General features: G+C 48.0%; 2 protein-coding genes across 3 annotated transcripts in view; one reads left to right on the forward strand and one right to left on the reverse strand.

Annotated features, from left to right (window-relative positions):
- Window positions 1–19,893, reverse strand: part of NHSL2 (NHS like 2) — a 74,812-nt gene that overhangs the window by 16,753 nt on the left and 38,166 nt on the right. Inside the window, exon 2 of one of the 2 annotated variants that reach the window (XM_055337586.1) lies at window positions 851–1,006. The exons of the other annotated variant lie outside the window; for it this stretch is intronic. Within the exon in view, the coding sequence (XP_055193561.1) occupies window positions 851–1,006 (156 nt within the window). The remainder of the gene's footprint in view (window positions 1–850; window positions 1,007–19,893) is intronic. 2 annotated transcript variants of the gene reach the window in all.
- Window positions 1,150–6,016, forward strand: RTL5 (retrotransposon Gag like 5). The gene is made up of 2 exons (XM_055337588.1): window positions 1,150–4,959; window positions 5,412–6,016. The coding sequence occupies exon 1, from the start codon at window positions 1,540–1,542 to the stop codon at window positions 3,271–3,273; it is 1,734 nt and encodes a 577-aa protein (XP_055193563.1). The 5' UTR covers window positions 1,150–1,539; the 3' UTR covers window positions 3,274–4,959; window positions 5,412–6,016.

Here is a 19,893-nt window from a genome sequence, read left to right on the forward strand (position 1 = left end):
TGAATGAGATTCTAGCTCTGTCTGATTTCAGAGTCTGGGTTTCCTCACTCTGCTTGGTACATGCAGTGTGACTGCTCAGGCACTCTGACTGAGCTGTTTTTCCGGGTTGTGTGAACCTAGCTTTGTGTACAGTGTGCTCATCTGTATACTCCAAAGGCACGAGGCATGGAATTGGGGATGAGGAGAGCTCTGTATACTGTGTATTGGGCTAACCTTTTGGTTTCAGGTAGGTTCCACGCTCCGTGTGGAGCCCGAGGAGGGGACCAAACCCAGGACCCTGAGATTAGAACCTGAGCTGAGATGGAGAGTAAGATGCTCAACTGATTGAGCCACCTGGGTGTCCCTACTGGGCTTACTTTGATGAGGCAGTAGCTACCCAGGAGATAGGCTGACAGGTTGTGGCAAGTGCAGGGCGGGTGAAGCCCAGAGGGGGAGACCCTGCAGATGCCTCCATTGTCCTTGGGTGTGAGGATTCCAAAGGCATGGGTGACGTGGTGAGAGGGTCTAGAAGGTCTGTGAGGCCACGCTGTGGGTGTCTCTCACCCAGCTCCCTTCGTAAATGGCTTGACCAGTACCCTGCTTCTGGCTCAGTCCCTTCCCCTCCTGGCCTCCTGAACTGAAAAAGAGAGGGGTGGGGAGGGGGGAGTGAGTAAGCAGCTGGAGAAATGGAGCCCTCTCGAAGCTTCTGGAAGGTAAAAAGATGGCAAACGTGTTTTGTTTTTCAGTGGGGTTTAAACTGTTCTTTTTCTCTCTCTCTCGCTGGCCCCTGTCCTCTTTCTTCTTCGCCTCCCTCCAGCCGCTGCGCATCTCGCCTGTGGGCTCCGGCCGCAGCCCCCCTCCCTCTCAGTACCTTGCAACAGGCTCTGGAGATTGAGCTGCGCCTCTCGAAGCAGCTCCTCTACACTCGGGGGCCTGCCCGAGGAGAGGAACACGTTCACTGGCTGTCGCCATGACGACCTCGAGTGGGCAGTCGCTGTCGCATTTTCCCGACCCGAGTTAGCTGCAGCTAGGGAAGGAGAGAGTCAGTGAGAAGCGCAGGCGGGGAGGGGGGGGTAGGGCGGGCAGCCCGGGCACTGGGCGCCTGCGGATCCCTAAGACCCGCCCCAGCCGGGGGTGGGGGGCGGCGCGAGTCTGCGCTTAAAAGGCGGGGACTCGTCAGCCGCAAGATTTTTCCTCGACAGATCCTGCCGCAGTCCTGCCCCGCCAGCCTCCGCCCGCCCCGCCTGCCGCCTGCCGCCCGCGTCCTCTGCCCCGCACCTCCCGGCTACCGCCGCCGCCGGCCCTCTCCGATCCCCGATCCCCCGGACGAGGTAAAGCGCCCCGCGGCCCAGCCGCTGGGCCCTCCAGCCGGAGCGCCCGCCCTCCGGTCTCGCCCCAGTGGGTGTGGCTCGGCCTCTCCCGCGCCCCGCCACCGCGGCCCTCCGATCCCCTCCCCCCTCCGCGCCCAGCTGCCGCATTTCAGCCTCCTCTCGCGGCCTCCAGCTCCCCACCCCCACCCTCGCCCCCGCCCTCAGACCCAGGGCCCCCGAGTTAATCCTAATGTCCGAGGCCGCAGGAAATCTAAACAGCCTGCGCATGGCGAACGTGGCCCTGCGAGAAGAATTAAATGCTCTTCGCGGGGAGAATGCCAATTTGGGCCTTCAGCTCGGAAGAGCTCTAGCCGAGGTTAATTCCTTGCGGGGCAACGTCTCGAGCTACATCCGCTGGCCAGTGCCGGTGGTGCCCGTCCTTGCCGAGGAGAACTTTGAGTTCCCGCTCAGCGAGATCGACGCAGTTCCCGAGGGGGAGCTGCCTTTCTTGTGCTGGCCTCCCCCTCGCCCGGAGCCCGAGTACGCCTCGGACGAACTGTTGATTAGCGTGATCCAGGATTGCAGTACCTCCGATGCGCGGGTCGACCCTCCCCCGCTGCCCATCCCGCCCCCGCTGGCGCTGCCCCCGCCCCCAGCCAAGGAGCTGCCCCCGCAGCCTCCTCTGCCGCCGCTGGAGCGGCCTGAGCTAGAGCCCTTCTCGGGCGACCCAGTCTACCTGGCTGAATTCCTGATGCAGCTAGAGACCTTCATAGCTGACCATGAGGATCATTTCCCCGGGGGCGCCGAACGGGTGGCCTTTCTGATCTCTTTTTTCGCGGGCGAAGCCAAGGACTGGGCCATCTCAGTCACCCGGGAAGGAAGCCCCCTGCGTGCCAACTTCCCACGCTTCCTGGATGAGATCCGCAAGGAATTCTGCGGCCCCATCCCCCCAAGCGTGGCTAAAAAGGCCATCCGCAAGCTCAAGCAGGGGGACTGTACCCTAGGCAGCTATGCGGATGCTTTTCAGTTCCTGGCCCAGTTCTTGTCTTGGGATGACTGCCGCCTTCAAAACCAGTTCCTTAAAGGCCTGTCTGAATTCTTCCGCAAGGAGCTCTTATGGTCCACTGAAATGGCCGACCTGGACGAGCTGATTCTCGAATGTGTGGAGATAGAAAGAAAAGTGCGTGTCCCCAAGCCAATCCCGCTCCCTGGGGTTCGCAACATCTTCTTCCCTTTTGCTGCGGACCCTAATAACGATGACAGTGATGATGAAGAGTACTACAGTGACGAAGATGAAGAGACACGCAGGCGCAGGCTTTATGACCGGGAACAGCGGAGGCGCATGAGAGCTATTCAGCAGGAGGCGAGGGAGGAGGAAGAAAAGAGGAAGAAGGAGGAAGAGAAGAGGAAGAAGCAGGAAGAGATGAGGAAGAAGCAGCAGGAGGAGATGAGGAAGAAGCAGCAGGAGGAGATGAGGAAGAAACAGGAAGAGAAGGAAGAGGAAGATGATGAGGACGAGGAGGTGGACGTGGATGGGGACGTGGATGTAGAGCTGATCAAGGATGAAGACGAGAATAAGGGCGAGCGTTTGGGCCCTCTGCCAGAGCCAGACCCGGACCAGGAGCCAGAGCCCGAGCCAGAGCCGGAGTCAGAGGATGAAACCCAAGATGATGACCTCGATGAGATGATGGAGATGGAACCCACTGTTGCCCACGCTTCATCCCAGACCACTGGGTTCTACCATGAGAATTTCCTGGATGCCTCGCCCCCCATAATCCAGCCCAGCAGGAGGAGGAACCAGAATCGAGTCCCACTTCTGGAGGGCCTTCCAGGTACCAATTCACCCTTCTATAGTTCACCGCCACTGATTCGCCGTGCAGGCCGCCTGGGGCAACGCCAAATTCGAAGACGTCCCCCAGTGCTATTCCGCCTCACCCCGAGACAGGGGGGCCACCGGGCTGCACGTGGCCGAATTCGCGTGTGAGTGGCTGGGGCAAGCTCACCACACAGAACACACCCTTCTACTGCGTCCCCTGCCCCTGCTATTGCTGCCACACTTGCCCCATTTGCTGACCAGTACTTGAGGGAGTTCCAGACCCATAGAGCCTGAAGAAAGACCTACAGAGCTCCAGATCGTATTGCAGCCATGACCGGGGAGTGACACGGGAGTGACACGTGTCCAGCCAAGGCCACCTGCGAAGGAAGGGATCAGCAATAGTTGTCCCCTTGGAGTGCACTGTGCTGTCTTTGCCATGAACTAGAGAGCAGGTTTCTGGGCCTGTTCCCATAAAAGAACTGGTCACCCTCTTGTATTTCCCCCTCTAGTTGTTCCTAACCCTCACCTCTCCTGCGTTTATTCATCCTGTGTCCTACGGTTTTATCCTCTGACTGGCTCGCCAGGACTTCACCCAATGCCTCACTGACCTGCCCCAGTGAGAGAAAGGACAGGCTACACCGAACTCGTAAAGCCACTGAGGCCACTTACTAGATAGAATCAACTGAAAGCGGGATGGTATCAAGAGATATATGAAAAGCCTACACTTGTTTCAAGCTCCCCCCCTTTCTGGCAGAAGGGCCCTGAGGAGAACATTGCATCCAGCCCAGGGAGTGTACACAAAGCCACACATCAGATAGACACCATGGCTGAGATATGCTTTTGACTGACTGACCGAGCAACTGGTTCTTCCTCCCCACAGACTCCTGTAGCAGGGCCCTTGGGTCACCTCTCCAAGTCCGGGACCCTCGCCTCTTACTAAATTGCCTCCCTGGGCATCCCCAGCAGACGAAGCCCAGTGTTACAGGCTCTCACCCTTTTCTTGATGTTGCCTAAAAGGTGGAGGAGGAGGGGAGGGGGGCGGGTGGCGGCGGTGGAGGAGGAAACAGCAGCAACGACTCAGCTTGACATTGTAAGGAGTGAATCTTTCCTTAGGGATGGTGGTCTCCTTCCCTGGCCAGACCTTGGACTGCAGCCCCCAGCCAAAGGTCTTTGCAGGAGCCTTGCCATCCTAAAGATTCCAGAAGAAGCATCATTGGCCTTTCTTCCCTGGACTTCCAGAGATTGAGAGAGAGAGAGAGAGAGAGAGCCAGCCCAAGTTCTGCTCTTTGACATTGACTTAAAGGATTCCTTGGTTTTGAGAGGAGAGAGGAAGGTTTTGTCTACAGCCTTGCAGCTGGGATATCTTCATGTTTCTCATATGGGGTGGGAGGCGAGCCATGGCCTGGTGCTGGGCTTCGGTTAGACAACGAGACTTAAGAGGGTGACTGCCTCCTAGTAACTCCTGGGACTTCTGGATACAAACCCAGGGACCCTCATAGAGTCCTGCTGCTTGTTTTGGGTCCAGAAAACACTGCTTTTGCAGTGAAAAATACACACTATGTCACTCTGGCCATAGAATGCCAGCCAAATACATTGCTGGCCTGAACTGCCCTCAACACTGAGCTTCCTGCACAGTGCCTGGCAGCTGGGCAAGTGCAGCCAAAATGTCTGTGGCCAGAGGGAAGAAAACAGTAAATTATGCCTCTGTTCCTCACCGGAGTCTGACAGATAACCTCAGCCCAGCCTTAGGATTTTGAGCCTGGAGGCAAGAGGAAGGCGCTGGAAGAAGAGGAGTCACAGAGAAATCCAGTCCTCTGGCTGGTTTCTGGTGAGGTCTCTATTCATCAGTGGGAGGTAAGAAGCCCTTCTGTTTAAAACACACTTCTCAGCCCAGGGATCAGTGGAGCTGGGTTCCTATAATCTGTTGTTACCTTTTAAGAAAGGCTCCCCGCTTCTCTAAGGAGAAAAGTGACAGATAATCATAATAGAAAATTTGGAAAATAGAGAAAATTATAAAGGACAAACACCCCCCCAGGCATTCAGAATCTGGCCACACAGATGCAAGTACTATTAACACTTTGTTGCTTTTCTTTCTAGCATGTTCTCTGTCTTTTCGAAGCTGAGATCATCCTGTAAGCTCTTGATCAGCAGGATTTAAAATGGCTGCCACCTATGCAGTCATGCATACTGAGTAATTTATTTAAGCAGTCTCCTGATTCGTTGCACATTTCAATTGCCTGGTTTTCTCCATTCCCATCAGTACAGGAGTCAACAACCCTGTAAAGAAAATCTTGTCTGTTTTTCAGCTATTTCCTCAGGAGAGAGTTCCAGAAGGGGAACTGCTGTCCTAGGCTGTGGACCCTGTTTGCTGATGGTCGACACACTGGCCCTGCTGCCCATGTCCCTGCCAGAGAAGTGCAAAGGACAGGTGCCTTGCACCCCGACCTCCAGGGACCCTTCAGCACAGGCCCTGCTGTTCCCATGGTGCTTCTCACCCTGAGCTCCTGTAGCCTCAGCCAGGGAAAGAGTGGATGAGCAGTGAGCTGGTTTCTTGCCCTCTGGTGGCAGCGGGGAGCAGGGGGGGGGGTTGAGCTTCCCTTTGACCCTCTTCCCCCCCTTTCCCAGATCTTCAATATTTGTTGTGATGTAACAGCCACAAGAGTTGTAAGAGGAACTATGGGCTTTGGGTGTTTTCTTGGGTTGAAAAGGGGTGGGGGGAGGGTGGGGGGGAAATGCATGCAGGGGTATGAAGGCAGCCCAAGGATTCCCAGAGCCTCGGGAGGAAACCTGTTTGAAACAAAAATGTGTTATTGTTATTGTGTTATTGTTGCATTACTGTGTTGTGAAGATAAATTGTTCTGTATGCTAAAGCTTTCTCCTCAATAAAAATATAAAGGGTGTGTAAAGACCATGTCTCTCTGGCTTATTGGGCAAACATAGGTGGGCACTCAATAGCCACGGGGCATTTCCCAGGCACCTGGCCTGAAGCCTTGCAATCTTTAGATGAGGAAATTAAGGCACAGCAAGGCTCAAGGGGCCTGCCTAGAGTTCTACGCACTTGTGAATGGCAGTTGTTGGGAGGGAGGTAAAAAGACTGAGTCATCTTGAAAAATAGCATTAGTTCTCCACTTACTGGGATATCAAGGTATGGATGGCCCCATCCTATCATTCTATAACAGCACCTCTCCTGGCCCCCAACACACACACACACACACACACACACACACACGCACGCACGCACGCACGCACACGCACGCACACGCGCGTCCACAGCTCTGAAGGAAGTGGGGAAGGCAGTAGGGCCCTTCCACTTTGGGGCACTAGGTGGTGCTACTGTACACCACTGAGCTAGATGCTGCAGATTTTTAAATACACCTACCCAGAGCGGTTCAGAGAGACCCTCAGCAAAATTTCACAGCTCCTCACAGATTTGCTAACATTTCCCAGCTATGGATTGGAATTTCTTACCCCTGGGTCAGTGGGTGGGATGTTCATTGAGCCCCCTACAAGATAGGTACCAGTGTTACGCCAGGCCCTTCATGTCCTCTGTTACCTCATTTCATCTTATCCTCATTTTACAGATGAGGAAACAAAGGCTTAGAGTAGTCACCTCCAGGGACACTTGGCTCCTCTGGTGGTCTTAGTGCCTCCTGGGTTGGCCTGCCCACCCTCCCCCCAGCTTACAGGAGCACAGTGGGAAACAAAGCCTGGTTTCAGAAGCACATTCGTGTTGCCCCTTTAAGAGGGAGGGAAGGAGGAACCAGCATGTTTCACCGACAAATCTCATTTCATTCCCATAACAAGTCAATGTCTCCTTTTAGAGCCGAAGGACCTGAAGTTTCCATGGGGGGCCTCGGGTCATTGTAACTCCCAAACCCATACTCTGTCAACTATAATACATCCAAGCTAATCCCAAGAAAGCCCTTTGATGAGCTCACGTGGCAATGTGACTGGATTCTGGGTCTTTGCCAAAGCAACCAGATCTGTGCATCAGGTGTACTGCCTCTGGAAGCTCTGGGGGAACAGCCAGGTGGCAGCAGTGCCCTGCAGGAAAGGGCCTGCAGAGTATGGTGCTGAGTTTAAGGTGATGAGCATGTATGAGTGTGTAGCTGGCTGACTGTCCCTTCTGGGTGAGGGACAGGGCTGTGGCACTGTGGGCAGCCTCAGTGGGCACTGGGGCTGCCTGCTCCGCTTCAGGGGGATGGGATAAAGTCTCTAGCGCCCCCAGAGTTTCTTATGCCATCACCATCACAGGTAGGGATTAGTGAGCCCAGATTGTGTCATGGCTCATCAGAGCAGGTGGGGGGGGAATAAGAGTAGGGTGAGCCTTGCTCCACACCTCTGCAGTCATAAGCCCTGTGAGTACAGGGGAGAGAGCCCTGGATTCCAGTATGGCCCTGCCACACTGACTTGATTTGGGACCTTCATGAGTCCCACTCCTGTTCAAGCCACAGCTTTCTCATGGGTCTTGTCACTGTTGGGTATCCGGTGTCTAGCACAAGGCTGGGTACGCAGTAGGAGCTCAAACCTAGTTTGGTACATAAATGAAAAAGTGAGGGAATAAATGGGCTGCTGGATTTTTTTTTTTTTTTTTGGCTGCTGGATTTAAGAAAAAAAAAAAACCAAACCACCCTGTTGACAAGGGGTGGAGGAAGGCAGAGAACATTTTGCTGCCTGTGAAGCAGGCCCCACAGTTGTCATCATTTATTCTATAAGGAACTGGCAGCTCAAGGTGGCTTGCTCGAGTTGGACTGTGTTTGACGCCCAGCAGTTTGACGCCCAAACTCTTAAACTCCACCCTCCACTCACACCCACCCTGGTGGAATCAGAATCTCGAGGAGTTTCTATTTCTAAAAAGCTCCCTGGGCAATTCTAATGTGTAGCCTAATGCAGAAAAGAGCCTTGGGGACGACCGTCCCAGGTGACATTTAATGGCCAGTTTGGTTACGAGCTTTTTCTCGGAGCTCCCCAGAGCAGAGACCAGCCTGGAGATCCTGTACTAGCACATAGTAAGTGATCAAGAAAAATGCGTGCCATCATCTGCCAGTATGTCCCACAGTCTGGTGTGAGCTCCACTGTCCAGGACACCTGCTCAGATTGCATCCTTCTGTAAGAGATGTGCCATAACATGGACACAGAGTTCTGGCCCTGAGAAACCAGGCTCATTGGAGCCTAAGCCTTAAACCTTGACCACCAGACCTGGCTTGGGTGGAGTCTGGGCCTCTCCCCAGGGAGAACGACAGGCATTAAAGAGATAAGTAAAAGGGACTGGGAGGTTCCACCTCTGGCTAGCACTTCCTGCATCCTGACCAGCTGAAGGAAAGCTCTGCAGGCCACTTCTCCCAAGGGACTCAACAGACACAGAAACACAAAGCCCGAGGTTCTCAGTTGCCATGGCAACAGTGGGACCTACTTGGAAGAAAGCAGTCTCTTGAAATGCTTAGGAGGTTGGATATTTCCTTTGATAGAGGGCGGGCTCTGACCTGTTCCTTGTGTCCCTTCTCCCCCTCCTACCTGCCACACATCCAGGTGTAGCTGAGGCCACTCACCCCGGCAACTTGCCTGCTAGAGGGGTGCCAGAAAGTAGGGCCCTGGCTTTTTATTCTGCTCTTTTGCTGCAGGCTGTTAATAGGAGAAAGAGCCTAAAGGGGAAGGTGTTAGAGTGTGAATTCATGGCAACTGTCCTCTGGCCTAAGGAAGCCCTGCTTCATGAGACCCTCCACACCTTACAAACCAAACTTGAGGGGGGCATGTGCCCCCAGCAATTGCGGTCCTACCTCTTCCTCACCACTTAACCATGGACACAAGAACCAGAGAGAATGTCCAGGAGTTCCAGACTTCTCCCCCACAGTATAGCCTCTCCTCATCTGTCACTTGGACTACTGAGGTAGCCTCCCTGGGGGTCTAACCAGCTTCTAGTAGTTTCCACCCCTTCTAATCAATCCACCTTCCCATGCACTTGAGGAGTAGGTGGGCTTGGTCCTTTGAACACACAAATCCAGTCCTGTTGCCCCTATTCAAAAACTTTCCAAGGGCTCTCCTTCCTCTACTGGATGACTTGTGGATCTGATTCCAGCATTATTCACTGTCTAGTTTTAAACTACCTATACCATCTCATCTTCCCATGCCATCATTCTTCCTGCTTCCATGCAGTCCAAATCCCAGACATCCTGGATTCCTCCCTTCTTTCCTTATGTACTAGGGCCTTTCATGGCTCTGGGCCTTTGCACAGTCTATACTCTTTGCCTTAAAAAATTGTTAGCACTCCTGGCCCCACTCAAACTGGCAATCTTCTCAGCTCAAAGACCACCTCCTTCGCAAAGCTGCCTTCACTTCCCAGACAAATTCTTGCCCTTCTGAGCTCTCACCTGCTTCCCTGCTTCCGACTCCTCTGTGAAGTTTGAGTTCTTCCACCTGGGAGTAGAGGCTGGTTCATGATTCCAAGTGAATTTGTTGTTGCAAGGCTCCTTGCTATTTAGGGTGAGAACATGCACTTGTCCCCTTTGCAAGTGGGGGCTGCATTGGCGGTAGACTTTGGAAGAAGTACTGACCTCCTAAGATCTGGCTGAGAGATGATGGTGGGCAAGCAGTGCATTCCCACACATCTCAATCAAGTTGGAGGTGTCAATAGTTGGAACAAGTTAGGTGAAGAGAAAGCAAGAGTTTGCCGAGCTGATTGTTCATTACCAATTGACCACCTATTGGTGGCCCCCATCTCTTTGGGGACCATCGCTCCCTCTCAGCAGTGTGGGAGAGAGTAATCTCCACTGGGCTTGAGAATCACACAGACCTGGCTTTGAACTCTGGCTCTGCCACTTCCTTGTCAGATACCCTTGGTACCCTCTCTAAGCCCCATTTCCTTCTTCTAAAATTAGAGATAATAATAGTATATATTAGCAAAATAATCAATATGAACCAACAACAATAAAAATAGCTAACGCTTATTAGCACTTAACTATTTGTTGGGCAGTAGCACTTTACATTTACAAACTCATTGAATGATTACAACAATCATAGAAAGTAAGTAGCATTCTTAGTCCCCACTTTGCAGATTAAGAAATGGCATGGATATAGGGTGCCTGGGTGGCTCAGTTGATTGTCTAATTTCCGCTCAGGTCATGATCTCAAGGTCCTGGGATCGAGTCCTGGATTGGGCTCCATATTGCTCAGGGGACAGCCTGCTTCTCCCTCTCCCCACACTCATGCACTCTTCTCTCAAATAAATAAATAAATAAATAAATAAATAAATAAATAAATAAATAAAATTTTTTGAAAAAGAAATGGCATGGAGAACTTAACTCGCTCAATGTCATAGCACTAGCATGCAAGTGCTTTTGAGCCCTCCAGTAATATAAGGAAAGTTCTGTGGATCAGAAGTGAGGCCAGCAGAGCAGGAGAGCACCAAGATCCAGAGCAGGGGTCTTAATCTCTCTTAGGTCATAGGTCCCTCTCAGCAATTTGATGAGGCCACTGGACCCCTTTTCGGAATAATATTTTCAGGTGCATAACATAGAGTTACAAAGGAAACCAATCATACTGAAACAGTTATAAAATCTTTTTAAAAATAAAAATAAAAAAATCTTTTTAAGAAATTGTTATCTAGTTATATTACCACTTTAATAATGCATTAAATCACAAGATTCAGTGGTAAATTTATAGGTAGGAGTTTTGAAGTAGTGATGAGCTTAAGTAACTTTTTTGAGCTATAACTGCAGTGTGATATGAAAATATTTGTGATTTCTATTGGAGATAAACTGATTCTGCTAATACTATCACAGCTTGTCTACATTCCTCATGTGAGGAAATGCTAGATTTCTATTAGAGGCTAGTGGAAAAAAGATAAAATAATTTTCCCATCCAAGTTCATAGATTCCCCCTAAATTCTCTCCACGCACCCTTCTGACGTTCATGGAGCTCAAGTTAAGGAGCCCTGCCCTTGAGTGTCAGAGAAAACACAATGGCTGCACTGTCAGCTATGAGGAGAAGCTGGGTGCTGGCAGAAAGACAAGTGTGTGGTTTCTCTTTTAAGAACTGTTTACAGAAATCATGAAGTCTGGCAGCTCCCACTTCCTCTTGGTCCTGAGACAGCAGCCCAGGGTGGAGCCAAGGCTGTCATACTTAGTTTGGATTTTAAGCTCACCACACACCCAATCCTAAGAGTTGATTTGTTGCCACTTTCTTATGAGTGAAATCTAGGTGGGATTTGCTCCATTTTAAGATTTGGACCTGCTTTCACACACAGATATCTCCTTAGTCTGGAAATAATCGTTAAGTGGACATTTTATTGGCTCTAAGACATTTTCTCAGCTAATGGATTCTTTTACCCCTAGCATTCCAGCCAGGCTCTAGGGCTCACAGAGAGAAGGGGAAAAATTACTGACTGTGCCACAAATCCCAGGACAATAGTCAGAATCGATACTTCCCAAAATACCAAATGCTTTCTTCCTGACTTCCTAACTTTGCCACCTGTCAGCTGAGTCCCTGCCAACCAGGGTAGCACAATCCTGAGCGCTGTGGCCAAGGAGACAAATGGTCAAAACAGCAGCGGGCCTCTGCCTTTCTAACTTGCTGCTATTCCCATTCAAGACTCAAAGAGAGCATTGTTCATAAAAACCAGGCCCCAAGGGATCCCTGGGTGGCGCAGCGGTTTGGCGCCTGCCTTTGGCCCAGGGCGCGATCCTGGAGACCCGGGATCGAATCCCATGTCGGGCTCCTCTCTGCCTCTCTCTCTCTCTCTCTCTGTGACTATCATAAATAAATAAAAATTAAAAAAAAACAGGCCCCAAGCCTACTCACAATTCCTTGCTTGGGGCGGGGTGGGGGGTCCCAGCTGGCCAGAGTATGATGCTTTCTTCTCTTCCCTGGGCCCTGATATTTTTTAAAAAAATATTTTATTTGTTTATTCATGAGAGACACAGACTGAGAGAGAGAGAGAGAGGCAGAGACACAGGCAGAGGGAGAAGCAGGCTCCATGCAGGGAGCCTGATGTGGGACTCGATCCTGGGACTCCAGGACCACACCCTGGATCGAAGGCAGGCGCCAAACCGCTGAGCCATCCAGGGATCCTCTGGGCCCTGATATTTACTCAGAAATGCACAAATACTTGGCTGATGTCCGTGTGCTAAGAAGGCTGCAGCTCGTGTTCCAAAGTGAGAGGGTAAAATTGTGACAGAAAGCTATCAATGAACTATAGCCATTGGCTAATAAAGAAGCTGGTTCGGAATGAACCTATCTCAAAAAAAAAAAAAAAAGAATGAATCTACCTCAGTTATTCAAAGGAACAGAATGATATGCTTTGGGGGCAGGGGGCAGGCTGAGAGCTCCATATGCTGGAATGTGAAGAAAGCTTAAATTAACTATGAAAGAAATCTGTGTATGTTCTTAGTTTGGTTGAGGCTCCCAAACAGGTAGGAGACTGAGGACCAAATGAAAATACAAAAGAACTTTGGTTGGCTAGATTGACTAAGAATAAAGGAAAGAGGGACGCCTGGGTGGCTAAGTGGTTGAGGCCTTTGGCTCAGGACGTGATTCTGGAGTCCCAGGATCGAGTCCCCCATCGGCCTTCCTGCATAGAGCCTGCTTCTCCCTCTGCCTCTGTCCCTGCCTCTGTCTCTCTCTTTCTCTTTGTTTCTCTCATGAATAAATAAATAAAATCTTTTAAAAAAAGAATAAAGGAGAGAAGACCTCAATTACTAAAATCAGAAATGAGGGAAGGGACATCACAATCAAACTGGAAATCAAAATGATTATAAAGAATAACTATGGACAATTGTAGGACAAATTATATAACTTAGATGAACTGCATAAATTTCTAGAAAGACAACAACTGCTGAAAATGACTGGAGAATAGAAACTCCAAATGAACCTGTAATAAGCAAGAAGGTTCAATTAGTAATCAAAACTACCGGGCATCCCAGGTGGCTCAGCAGTTTAACGCCGCCTTCAGCCCAGGGCCTGATCCTGGAGACCTGGGATGAGGTATCAGGTCGGGCTCCCTGCATGGAGCCTGCTTCTCCCTCTGCCTGTGACTCTGCCTCCCTCTCTGTCTCTGTGTCTCATGAATAAACAAATAAAATCTTAAAAAACAAAACAAAACAAAAAAACTACCCACAGGGATGCCTGGGTGGCTCAGTAGGTTAAGCGTCTGCCTTCGGCTCAAGTCATGATCTTGGGGTCCTGGGATTTAGCCCTGCATCAGGCTCCCTGCTCAGTGGGGAGTCTGCTTCTTCCCTTGCCCCTCCCCCCTACTTGTGTGTGTGTGAGTGCGCACACTCTCTCAAATAAACAAACAAAATCTTTAAAAATAAAAAAAAAACTACCCCCAAAGAGGGGTACCCAGGTGGCTCAGTTGGCCTAAGCCTGTGACTCTTGATTTCAGCTCAGGTCATAATCCCAGGATTGTGAGATCATAGCCTGTGTTGGGCTCTGCGCTCAGTGTGGAGTCAGCTTGGGAGCTCTCTCTCTTTCTCCCTCTCTACCTACCCCTGCTCAGGCACTCTGTCTCTCTAAATAAATAAATGAACGAATAAAATCTAAAAAAAACCCAAACAAACCAAAAAGCCAAAAGAAACAAAAAACCTACCCACAAAGAAAAGTCCAGATACATATGGCTGCTTTGGCAAATTCTACCAAACATTTATTTTTTAAAATTTTTATTTATTTATGATAGTCACAGAGAGAGAGAGAGAGAGAGGTAGAGACACAGGCAGAGGGAGAAGCAGGCTCCATGCACAGGGAGCCTGACGTGGGATTCGATCCCGGGCCTCCAGGATCGCGCCCTGGGCCAAAGGCAGGCGCCAAACCGCTGCGCCACCCACGGATCCCTCTACCAAACATTTAAAAAAGAATGTCAATTCTCCACAAACTCTTTCATAGTGTAACACTTCTCAACTCATTCTATGAAGCCAATATTACCCTGATACCCAAACTAGACAAAAACATAACAGGAAATGAAAACTACAAACCAATATCTCTTATAAATATGGACACAAAGTTCTTCAACAAAACACTAGCAAACCAAATTCAGCAATATATAAAGAGGATCATACACCATGGCCAATAGGATTTATCTCATGAATGCAAACTTGTAACATCTAAAAATCAATTGATGAAATACAGCATATAAGTACAATAAAGAACAGAAACATAGTTACCTCAATAGACAGAGAAAAGGGATTTGACAATATCAAACACCCTTTCATGATAAAAATGAAAAAAAATTCAACAAACTAGTAATAGAAAGGAACTTCCTCAAGCTGACAAAAGGTATCTATGAAAAGCCCACAATAGCATCACAATGGTGAAGCACTAGAAGCTCTTCTGTTCTAAGATCAGGAACAAGACAAGGGTGTCCATTCTCACCACTTCTACTCGACATTGTACTGGAGGTTATAGCCAGAGCAATTTGATAAGAAAAAAAATTAAAAAGCATTGGAAAGATATTGGAAAGAAGTAAACTATATGTGCAGGTTACATGATCTTAAATATAGAAATCCTAAAGGATCTGCTAAAAGACTATAAGAATTAATAAATGAGTTCAACAAGGTTGCAGGATATGAAGTAAAATAAGATTTTTTATGATTTTATTTATTTATTTGAGGGGGGCAAAGACAGAGGGAGAGGGAGAGACAGTCACAAGCAAACTGCACTGAGTGTGGAGCCTGACGCAGGGCTTGATTTCATGACTCTGAGATGAAACCAAGAATCAGACACTTAACTGGCTCCACCATGCAGGTGCCCCATGATATAAAAATCTGTATTGCTATACACTTGCAATGAACAATCTGGAATAAATTAAGAAAATAACTCACTTTATAATATCATCAAAAGAATAAAACTCAGAATAAATTAAGCAAAAGTGGTATAAGACTTGTACACTGAAAACTTAAAAAACATGTTGAAAGTAATTAAAGATTGAAACAAATGGAGACTTGTATCTCCAACATATAAACATGACTTAAAAAGCAATAATACAAAGACATCCCATGTTCATGGATGGAAATACTTAATACTGTGAAGATGGCAGTACTCCCCCAAATGATCTACAGAATCAATGCTATCCCTGTCAAAAGCCCAGCTAGATGCTTTGTAGAAACGGACAAGCTGGGACACCTGGATGACTCAGCAGTTGAGCATCTGCCTTTGGCTCAGGGCCTGGTCCTGGAGTCCTGGGACCGAGTCCCACATTGGGCTTCCTGCATGGAGCCTGCTTCTCTCTCTGCCTGTGTCTCTGCCTCTCTCTCTCTCTGTGTCTCTCATGAATAAATAAATAAATTCTTTTAAAAAAAACAACAGACAAGCTGATCCTAAAATTCATATGGAAATTCAAGGGGACCAGAATGGCTAAAGCAATCTTGAAAAAGGACAAAGTTGGAGGACTCCCAAACTTCCTGATTTCACAACTTTATACAAAGCTACTGTAATCCAACTAGTGTGCTGCTGGCATAAGTATAGACATATAGATCATTGATGAAGCACAGAAATAAACTCATACACCTGTGGCCAACTGGTTTTTGATAAGGGTGTCAAATCTGTTCAATGAAGAAAGAACAGTCTTTTCAACAAGTGATGCTGGGACAACTGGATTTCCACACGCAAAAGAATGAAATTGAAATTTATTCTCACGCTTATACAAAATTTTTTTTTAAATGTTTATTTATTTATGATAGTCACACAGAGAGAGAGGCAGAGACACAGGCAGAGGGAGAAGCAGGCTCCATGCACCGGGAGCCCGACGTGGGATTCGATCCGGGGTCTCCAGGATCGCGCCCTGGGCCAAAGGCAGGCGCCAAACCGCTGCGCCACCCAGGGATCCCACGCTTATACAAAATTAAACTCAAAATGAATAAAAGATTTATACATGACAGCTAAAACTATAAAACTTAGAAGGAAGTGGGAGACCTCAAATTAGGCAATGATTTCTTAGATATGACACTCATAGCACAAGCAACAAAAGAGAAAAAACAGATGAATTGGAACTCATCAAAATTTAAAACTTTTGTATTACAAGCAATGCCGTGGAGAATGTGAAAGGACAGCCTACAGAATGACAGAAAATATTTGCAAATCACATGTCTAAGAGACTTGTATCTTCAACATATAAATGTGACTTATAAAGCAATAATACAAAGACAAATAACCCAATTCAAAAATTGGGAAAAGATCTGAATTGACATTTCTGCAAAGAAGGTATACAATGGCCCATGAACACATAAAAAGATGTTCCACATCGTTAGTCGTTCAGGAAATGCAAATAAGGAGCACAACGAGATCCCACCTTACACCCTCTATAATGGCTATAATCAACAAGCCAGACTAATAATGTTGATAGAGAATGTGGAGACACCAGTACTCTCTCATATTGCTGGTGGGAATGTAACATGGGCAGCTGCTTTGGAAAATAGTCAGTTCCCCAATATGCCAAATATGGAATTATTCTAAGACCCAGCACCTCCACTCCTAGGCATATACCCAAGAGAGATGAAAACACATGTCCATGCAAAAACATGTACAGGAATGGTCATAGTCGCATTGTTTACAATAGCCAAAAAGTGGAAGCAACCTAAACGTGCATCACCTGGTGAATGGAGAAATAGACACAATGTGGTATAGTCATGCACTGAAATGTTATCCAGCCATAAAAAGGAATGAGGCTTTGATGTATGCTACAAGGATGAACCTTGAAAACATGTCTTGTAAAAGAAGAGGCACATTATGCCACATAGTGAATGATTTCATTTATATGGCATGTCTAAGACCAGCAAATCCATCTATCTATCTATCTATCTATCTATCTATCTATCTATCTATCGAGAGAGAGAGAGAATGGATTAGTGGTTGCCTAGGGCTGGGGAAGGGGTTGGAGGGAAATGGGATACAGTGTTTCTTTCAGGGATGCTGAAAATGTTCTAATGTTCTTTATATCTACTAAAACCCATAAAATTGTACATTTTAAGCCAGTAGATTGTATGGTGTATGCATGGCTCAGGTCTCAATAAAGCTCAATACAGAAAAGAAACTTGGTAAGTCAGAAATGTACCACAATATCATACTCAAGCATCAAAACAAAGGCCACAACAAGAGATCAGGGTAGCCCTGTGATACACCGCAGAAATTCTAAAGCATCTTAGAATATTCCATAGTGACCATGTATCAATAGACATGCTCCCATTGAAAAGTAAACTATTTCCTGGAGTACAAAGAAACACTCTGCAGAGACAAGCACCACAGTCAGATCTTAGTAGACTCTTACTGGAGTGTCTTTGTTCTAAGTACCATAGTTTAAAAGAGGAAAATGGGGCTGAGAGTGGCACACATGGATAGAGCTTCAGGCTCACCACATGCTCACTCCAACAATCTGACCTGGATTGTGATCTTGAAGCCAGCGATCCTGGACCTATGCCAGGAGTTTACAGCCCAATCAGGAGTCCTCCGATACCTAGAGATATGTAGGTGGTTGGATGGAGATACAGACCCTGCTGGCTAGCTGTACTCAACTCCTTTACAAACAGAGATCTAGTTGAAGTTCTAACCTGAATGCTGAGCCTTTTCCATAAGCAGTCAGCAGGGTCTCACAGCTTCCAGCACCATGCTGGTTCTCCGTTGGCCTCTTTCTTCCTTCCTGTTGATGAGTCCATTGCCCAGTCCTCAGGCTCAACTCCCAGTGTCCTCCCTGGGGCCAAACATCCTTGGTACTTTTTAAAAAAGATTTTATTTATTTATTTATTTGAGAGAGAGAGAGAGAGAGAGAGAGAGAGAGAGAGAGAGAGAGAGAGCGTGCAGAGGGAGAGGGAGAAGCAGACTCCCCACTGAGTGAGAGCCCTACATGGGGCTCGATCCCAGGACCCCAAGATCACGACCTGAGCTGAAGTCAGACGATTAACCGACTAAATTACCCAGGCACCCCAATCCTTGGTACTGTTATCGAGTTTCCTCAGGTGGACCAGACTCTGGCTCACATCTCTTCCCTTCTAACCCAAAAGGACCTTGTGCTTTGCTCTGATGTGACTTGATGAGCCCAGAACTACCCTCTTGTCCCTGGGTAGAGATGGGGACCCAGGTATGGTCCTATGTCTTGAATCCTCTAGAGGAGTCTTTAACTTCAATCCTGCCCATTGGGTATCTATGATCCAATACATTTCTCTTGTCCAATTGAGTGTTTTTAAAATGTATTTAATATCTAGACTCCAAAGATAAATTCTATTTAGCCACATTTCAAACGTTTGTGATTAGAGAAAGAAATCACCATAATTTTACCTTGTCCATATCTGTACATATTTTTATATAAGATCACAGGAAAATACAATTTTGTATAATATTTCTTTTTACTTTTAAAATCATAGGAACTTTACAATCCAATATCTTACTTAGAATCACTGTCATGCTAAGGGAGCAGATGGAAGTCCTAGGTTCCATTATTTCCAATAATAACAGTTACATCTATCTATCTATCTATCTATCTATCTATCTATCTATCTACCTGCCTACCTATCTCCCTTACCATGTCCTGGACATTGCTCTAGGCACTTCGCAAATGTAATCCTCACAACAATCCTATAAGGCAGGTCCTATTATATCCCTCATCTAACATACAGATGACTGAGACACTGAGAGGTTAGATGGCTTTTCCAAAGTCATACAGTTAGTAACCCAGGTGGCCTGGTACCAGAGTTTGTGCTCCTGACTCCTCCAGTGGCTCTCAAACGTTAGTAAACATCAAAATTCCCCAGAGGGCTTGTTACAACACAGATTGCTGGGCCCTGCTCCCAGAGTTTCTAATCGAGTAGATCTGGGATAGAGTCCAAGATTCAGCATTTCTCACAAATTCCCAAGCAATACTAATGGTGCTGGTATGAGGATTATGTCTGAGAACTGCTACCCTACATGGCGCTGCCTCCTAACAGTAGCACAGAGGTTAGGAATACCTGGACCCTCAAACCAGTCCTTAGAGTGGTCAGGAGGGGGGCATCACTTGCTATCCACTCTCTTTTCTCCTTCCCTCACTCTGCACTGACAGGGCATCCACCGAGAAACACCACATCACAAGAGAGTTGCCTGACGACAGGGTCCATTCCTGCCAGTCTCAGACTCGATTAGCTAAGTGCAATGCCATCCATTAAAAGAATGATAAATCGGTACCTGGCTGTCAGGCTGCCCTGGCCACTGCTGAAATAATGCCTGTGCTGTCATTGGCCTGGTGCCTGTGATCTCACAGGTTAATAAGATTAACTCAACCCGGTGGCCTTCAGCCTCCCAGGTCCCCTAAATTGGGGAGGCTCAGGCCTGTTCCTGGTGCAAGAAAGCTCTGTTCTCCTCCAAAGAGAGCAGCTTTCCAGGAGAGCCAGGGCCATCTTGTGTGGTATGTACTAAGTCCAATTTCACTTTGTGGTTTGCAGGATTGAGATCTGTTCATCTCAAGACTGATTGGTGGGTGTGGGAAACAAACTGGTCCAGCATTAATGAGGAGGAAGAGATTTGTCCATTTGACCATAGAACGAAACACTTGAAAAGTTTGGGCAGCTGTGTCACCAGGGAAAGGGGACCCAGGGTTGGACAGAGCTGGCTCTGAGATTCTGCCTCATCTCTACCTAGCACTATCTCCTCTTTGAATCCGTGTTTTCTTATTGATAAAATGGGGCCGATAATACTTCCACCCCCTCGGCATTCCAGAGCAATGAAAAGATCCTACTAGACAAAGCCTAGAGCAATGTTTTGGATCCTAGGAAACATCCAAACTAGAGGCTGGCCCATCTATGGCCCTCAAAGGTCACTGCCACAGGAGACAAATCA

Source organism: Nyctereutes procyonoides, unplaced genomic scaffold (genome assembly GCF_905146905.1).
Source record: "Nyctereutes procyonoides isolate TBG_1078 unplaced genomic scaffold, NYPRO_anot_genome, whole genome shotgun sequence".
In the NCBI taxonomy this organism is placed as follows: domain Eukaryota; kingdom Metazoa; phylum Chordata; class Mammalia; order Carnivora; family Canidae; genus Nyctereutes; species Nyctereutes procyonoides.

Bases quoted from the DNA above. Each gene is read 5' to 3' on its own strand.
- RTL5 (XM_055337588.1), top strand. From the start codon at position 1,540: ATGTCCGAGGCCGCAGGAAATCTAAACAGCCTGCGCATGGCGAACGTG.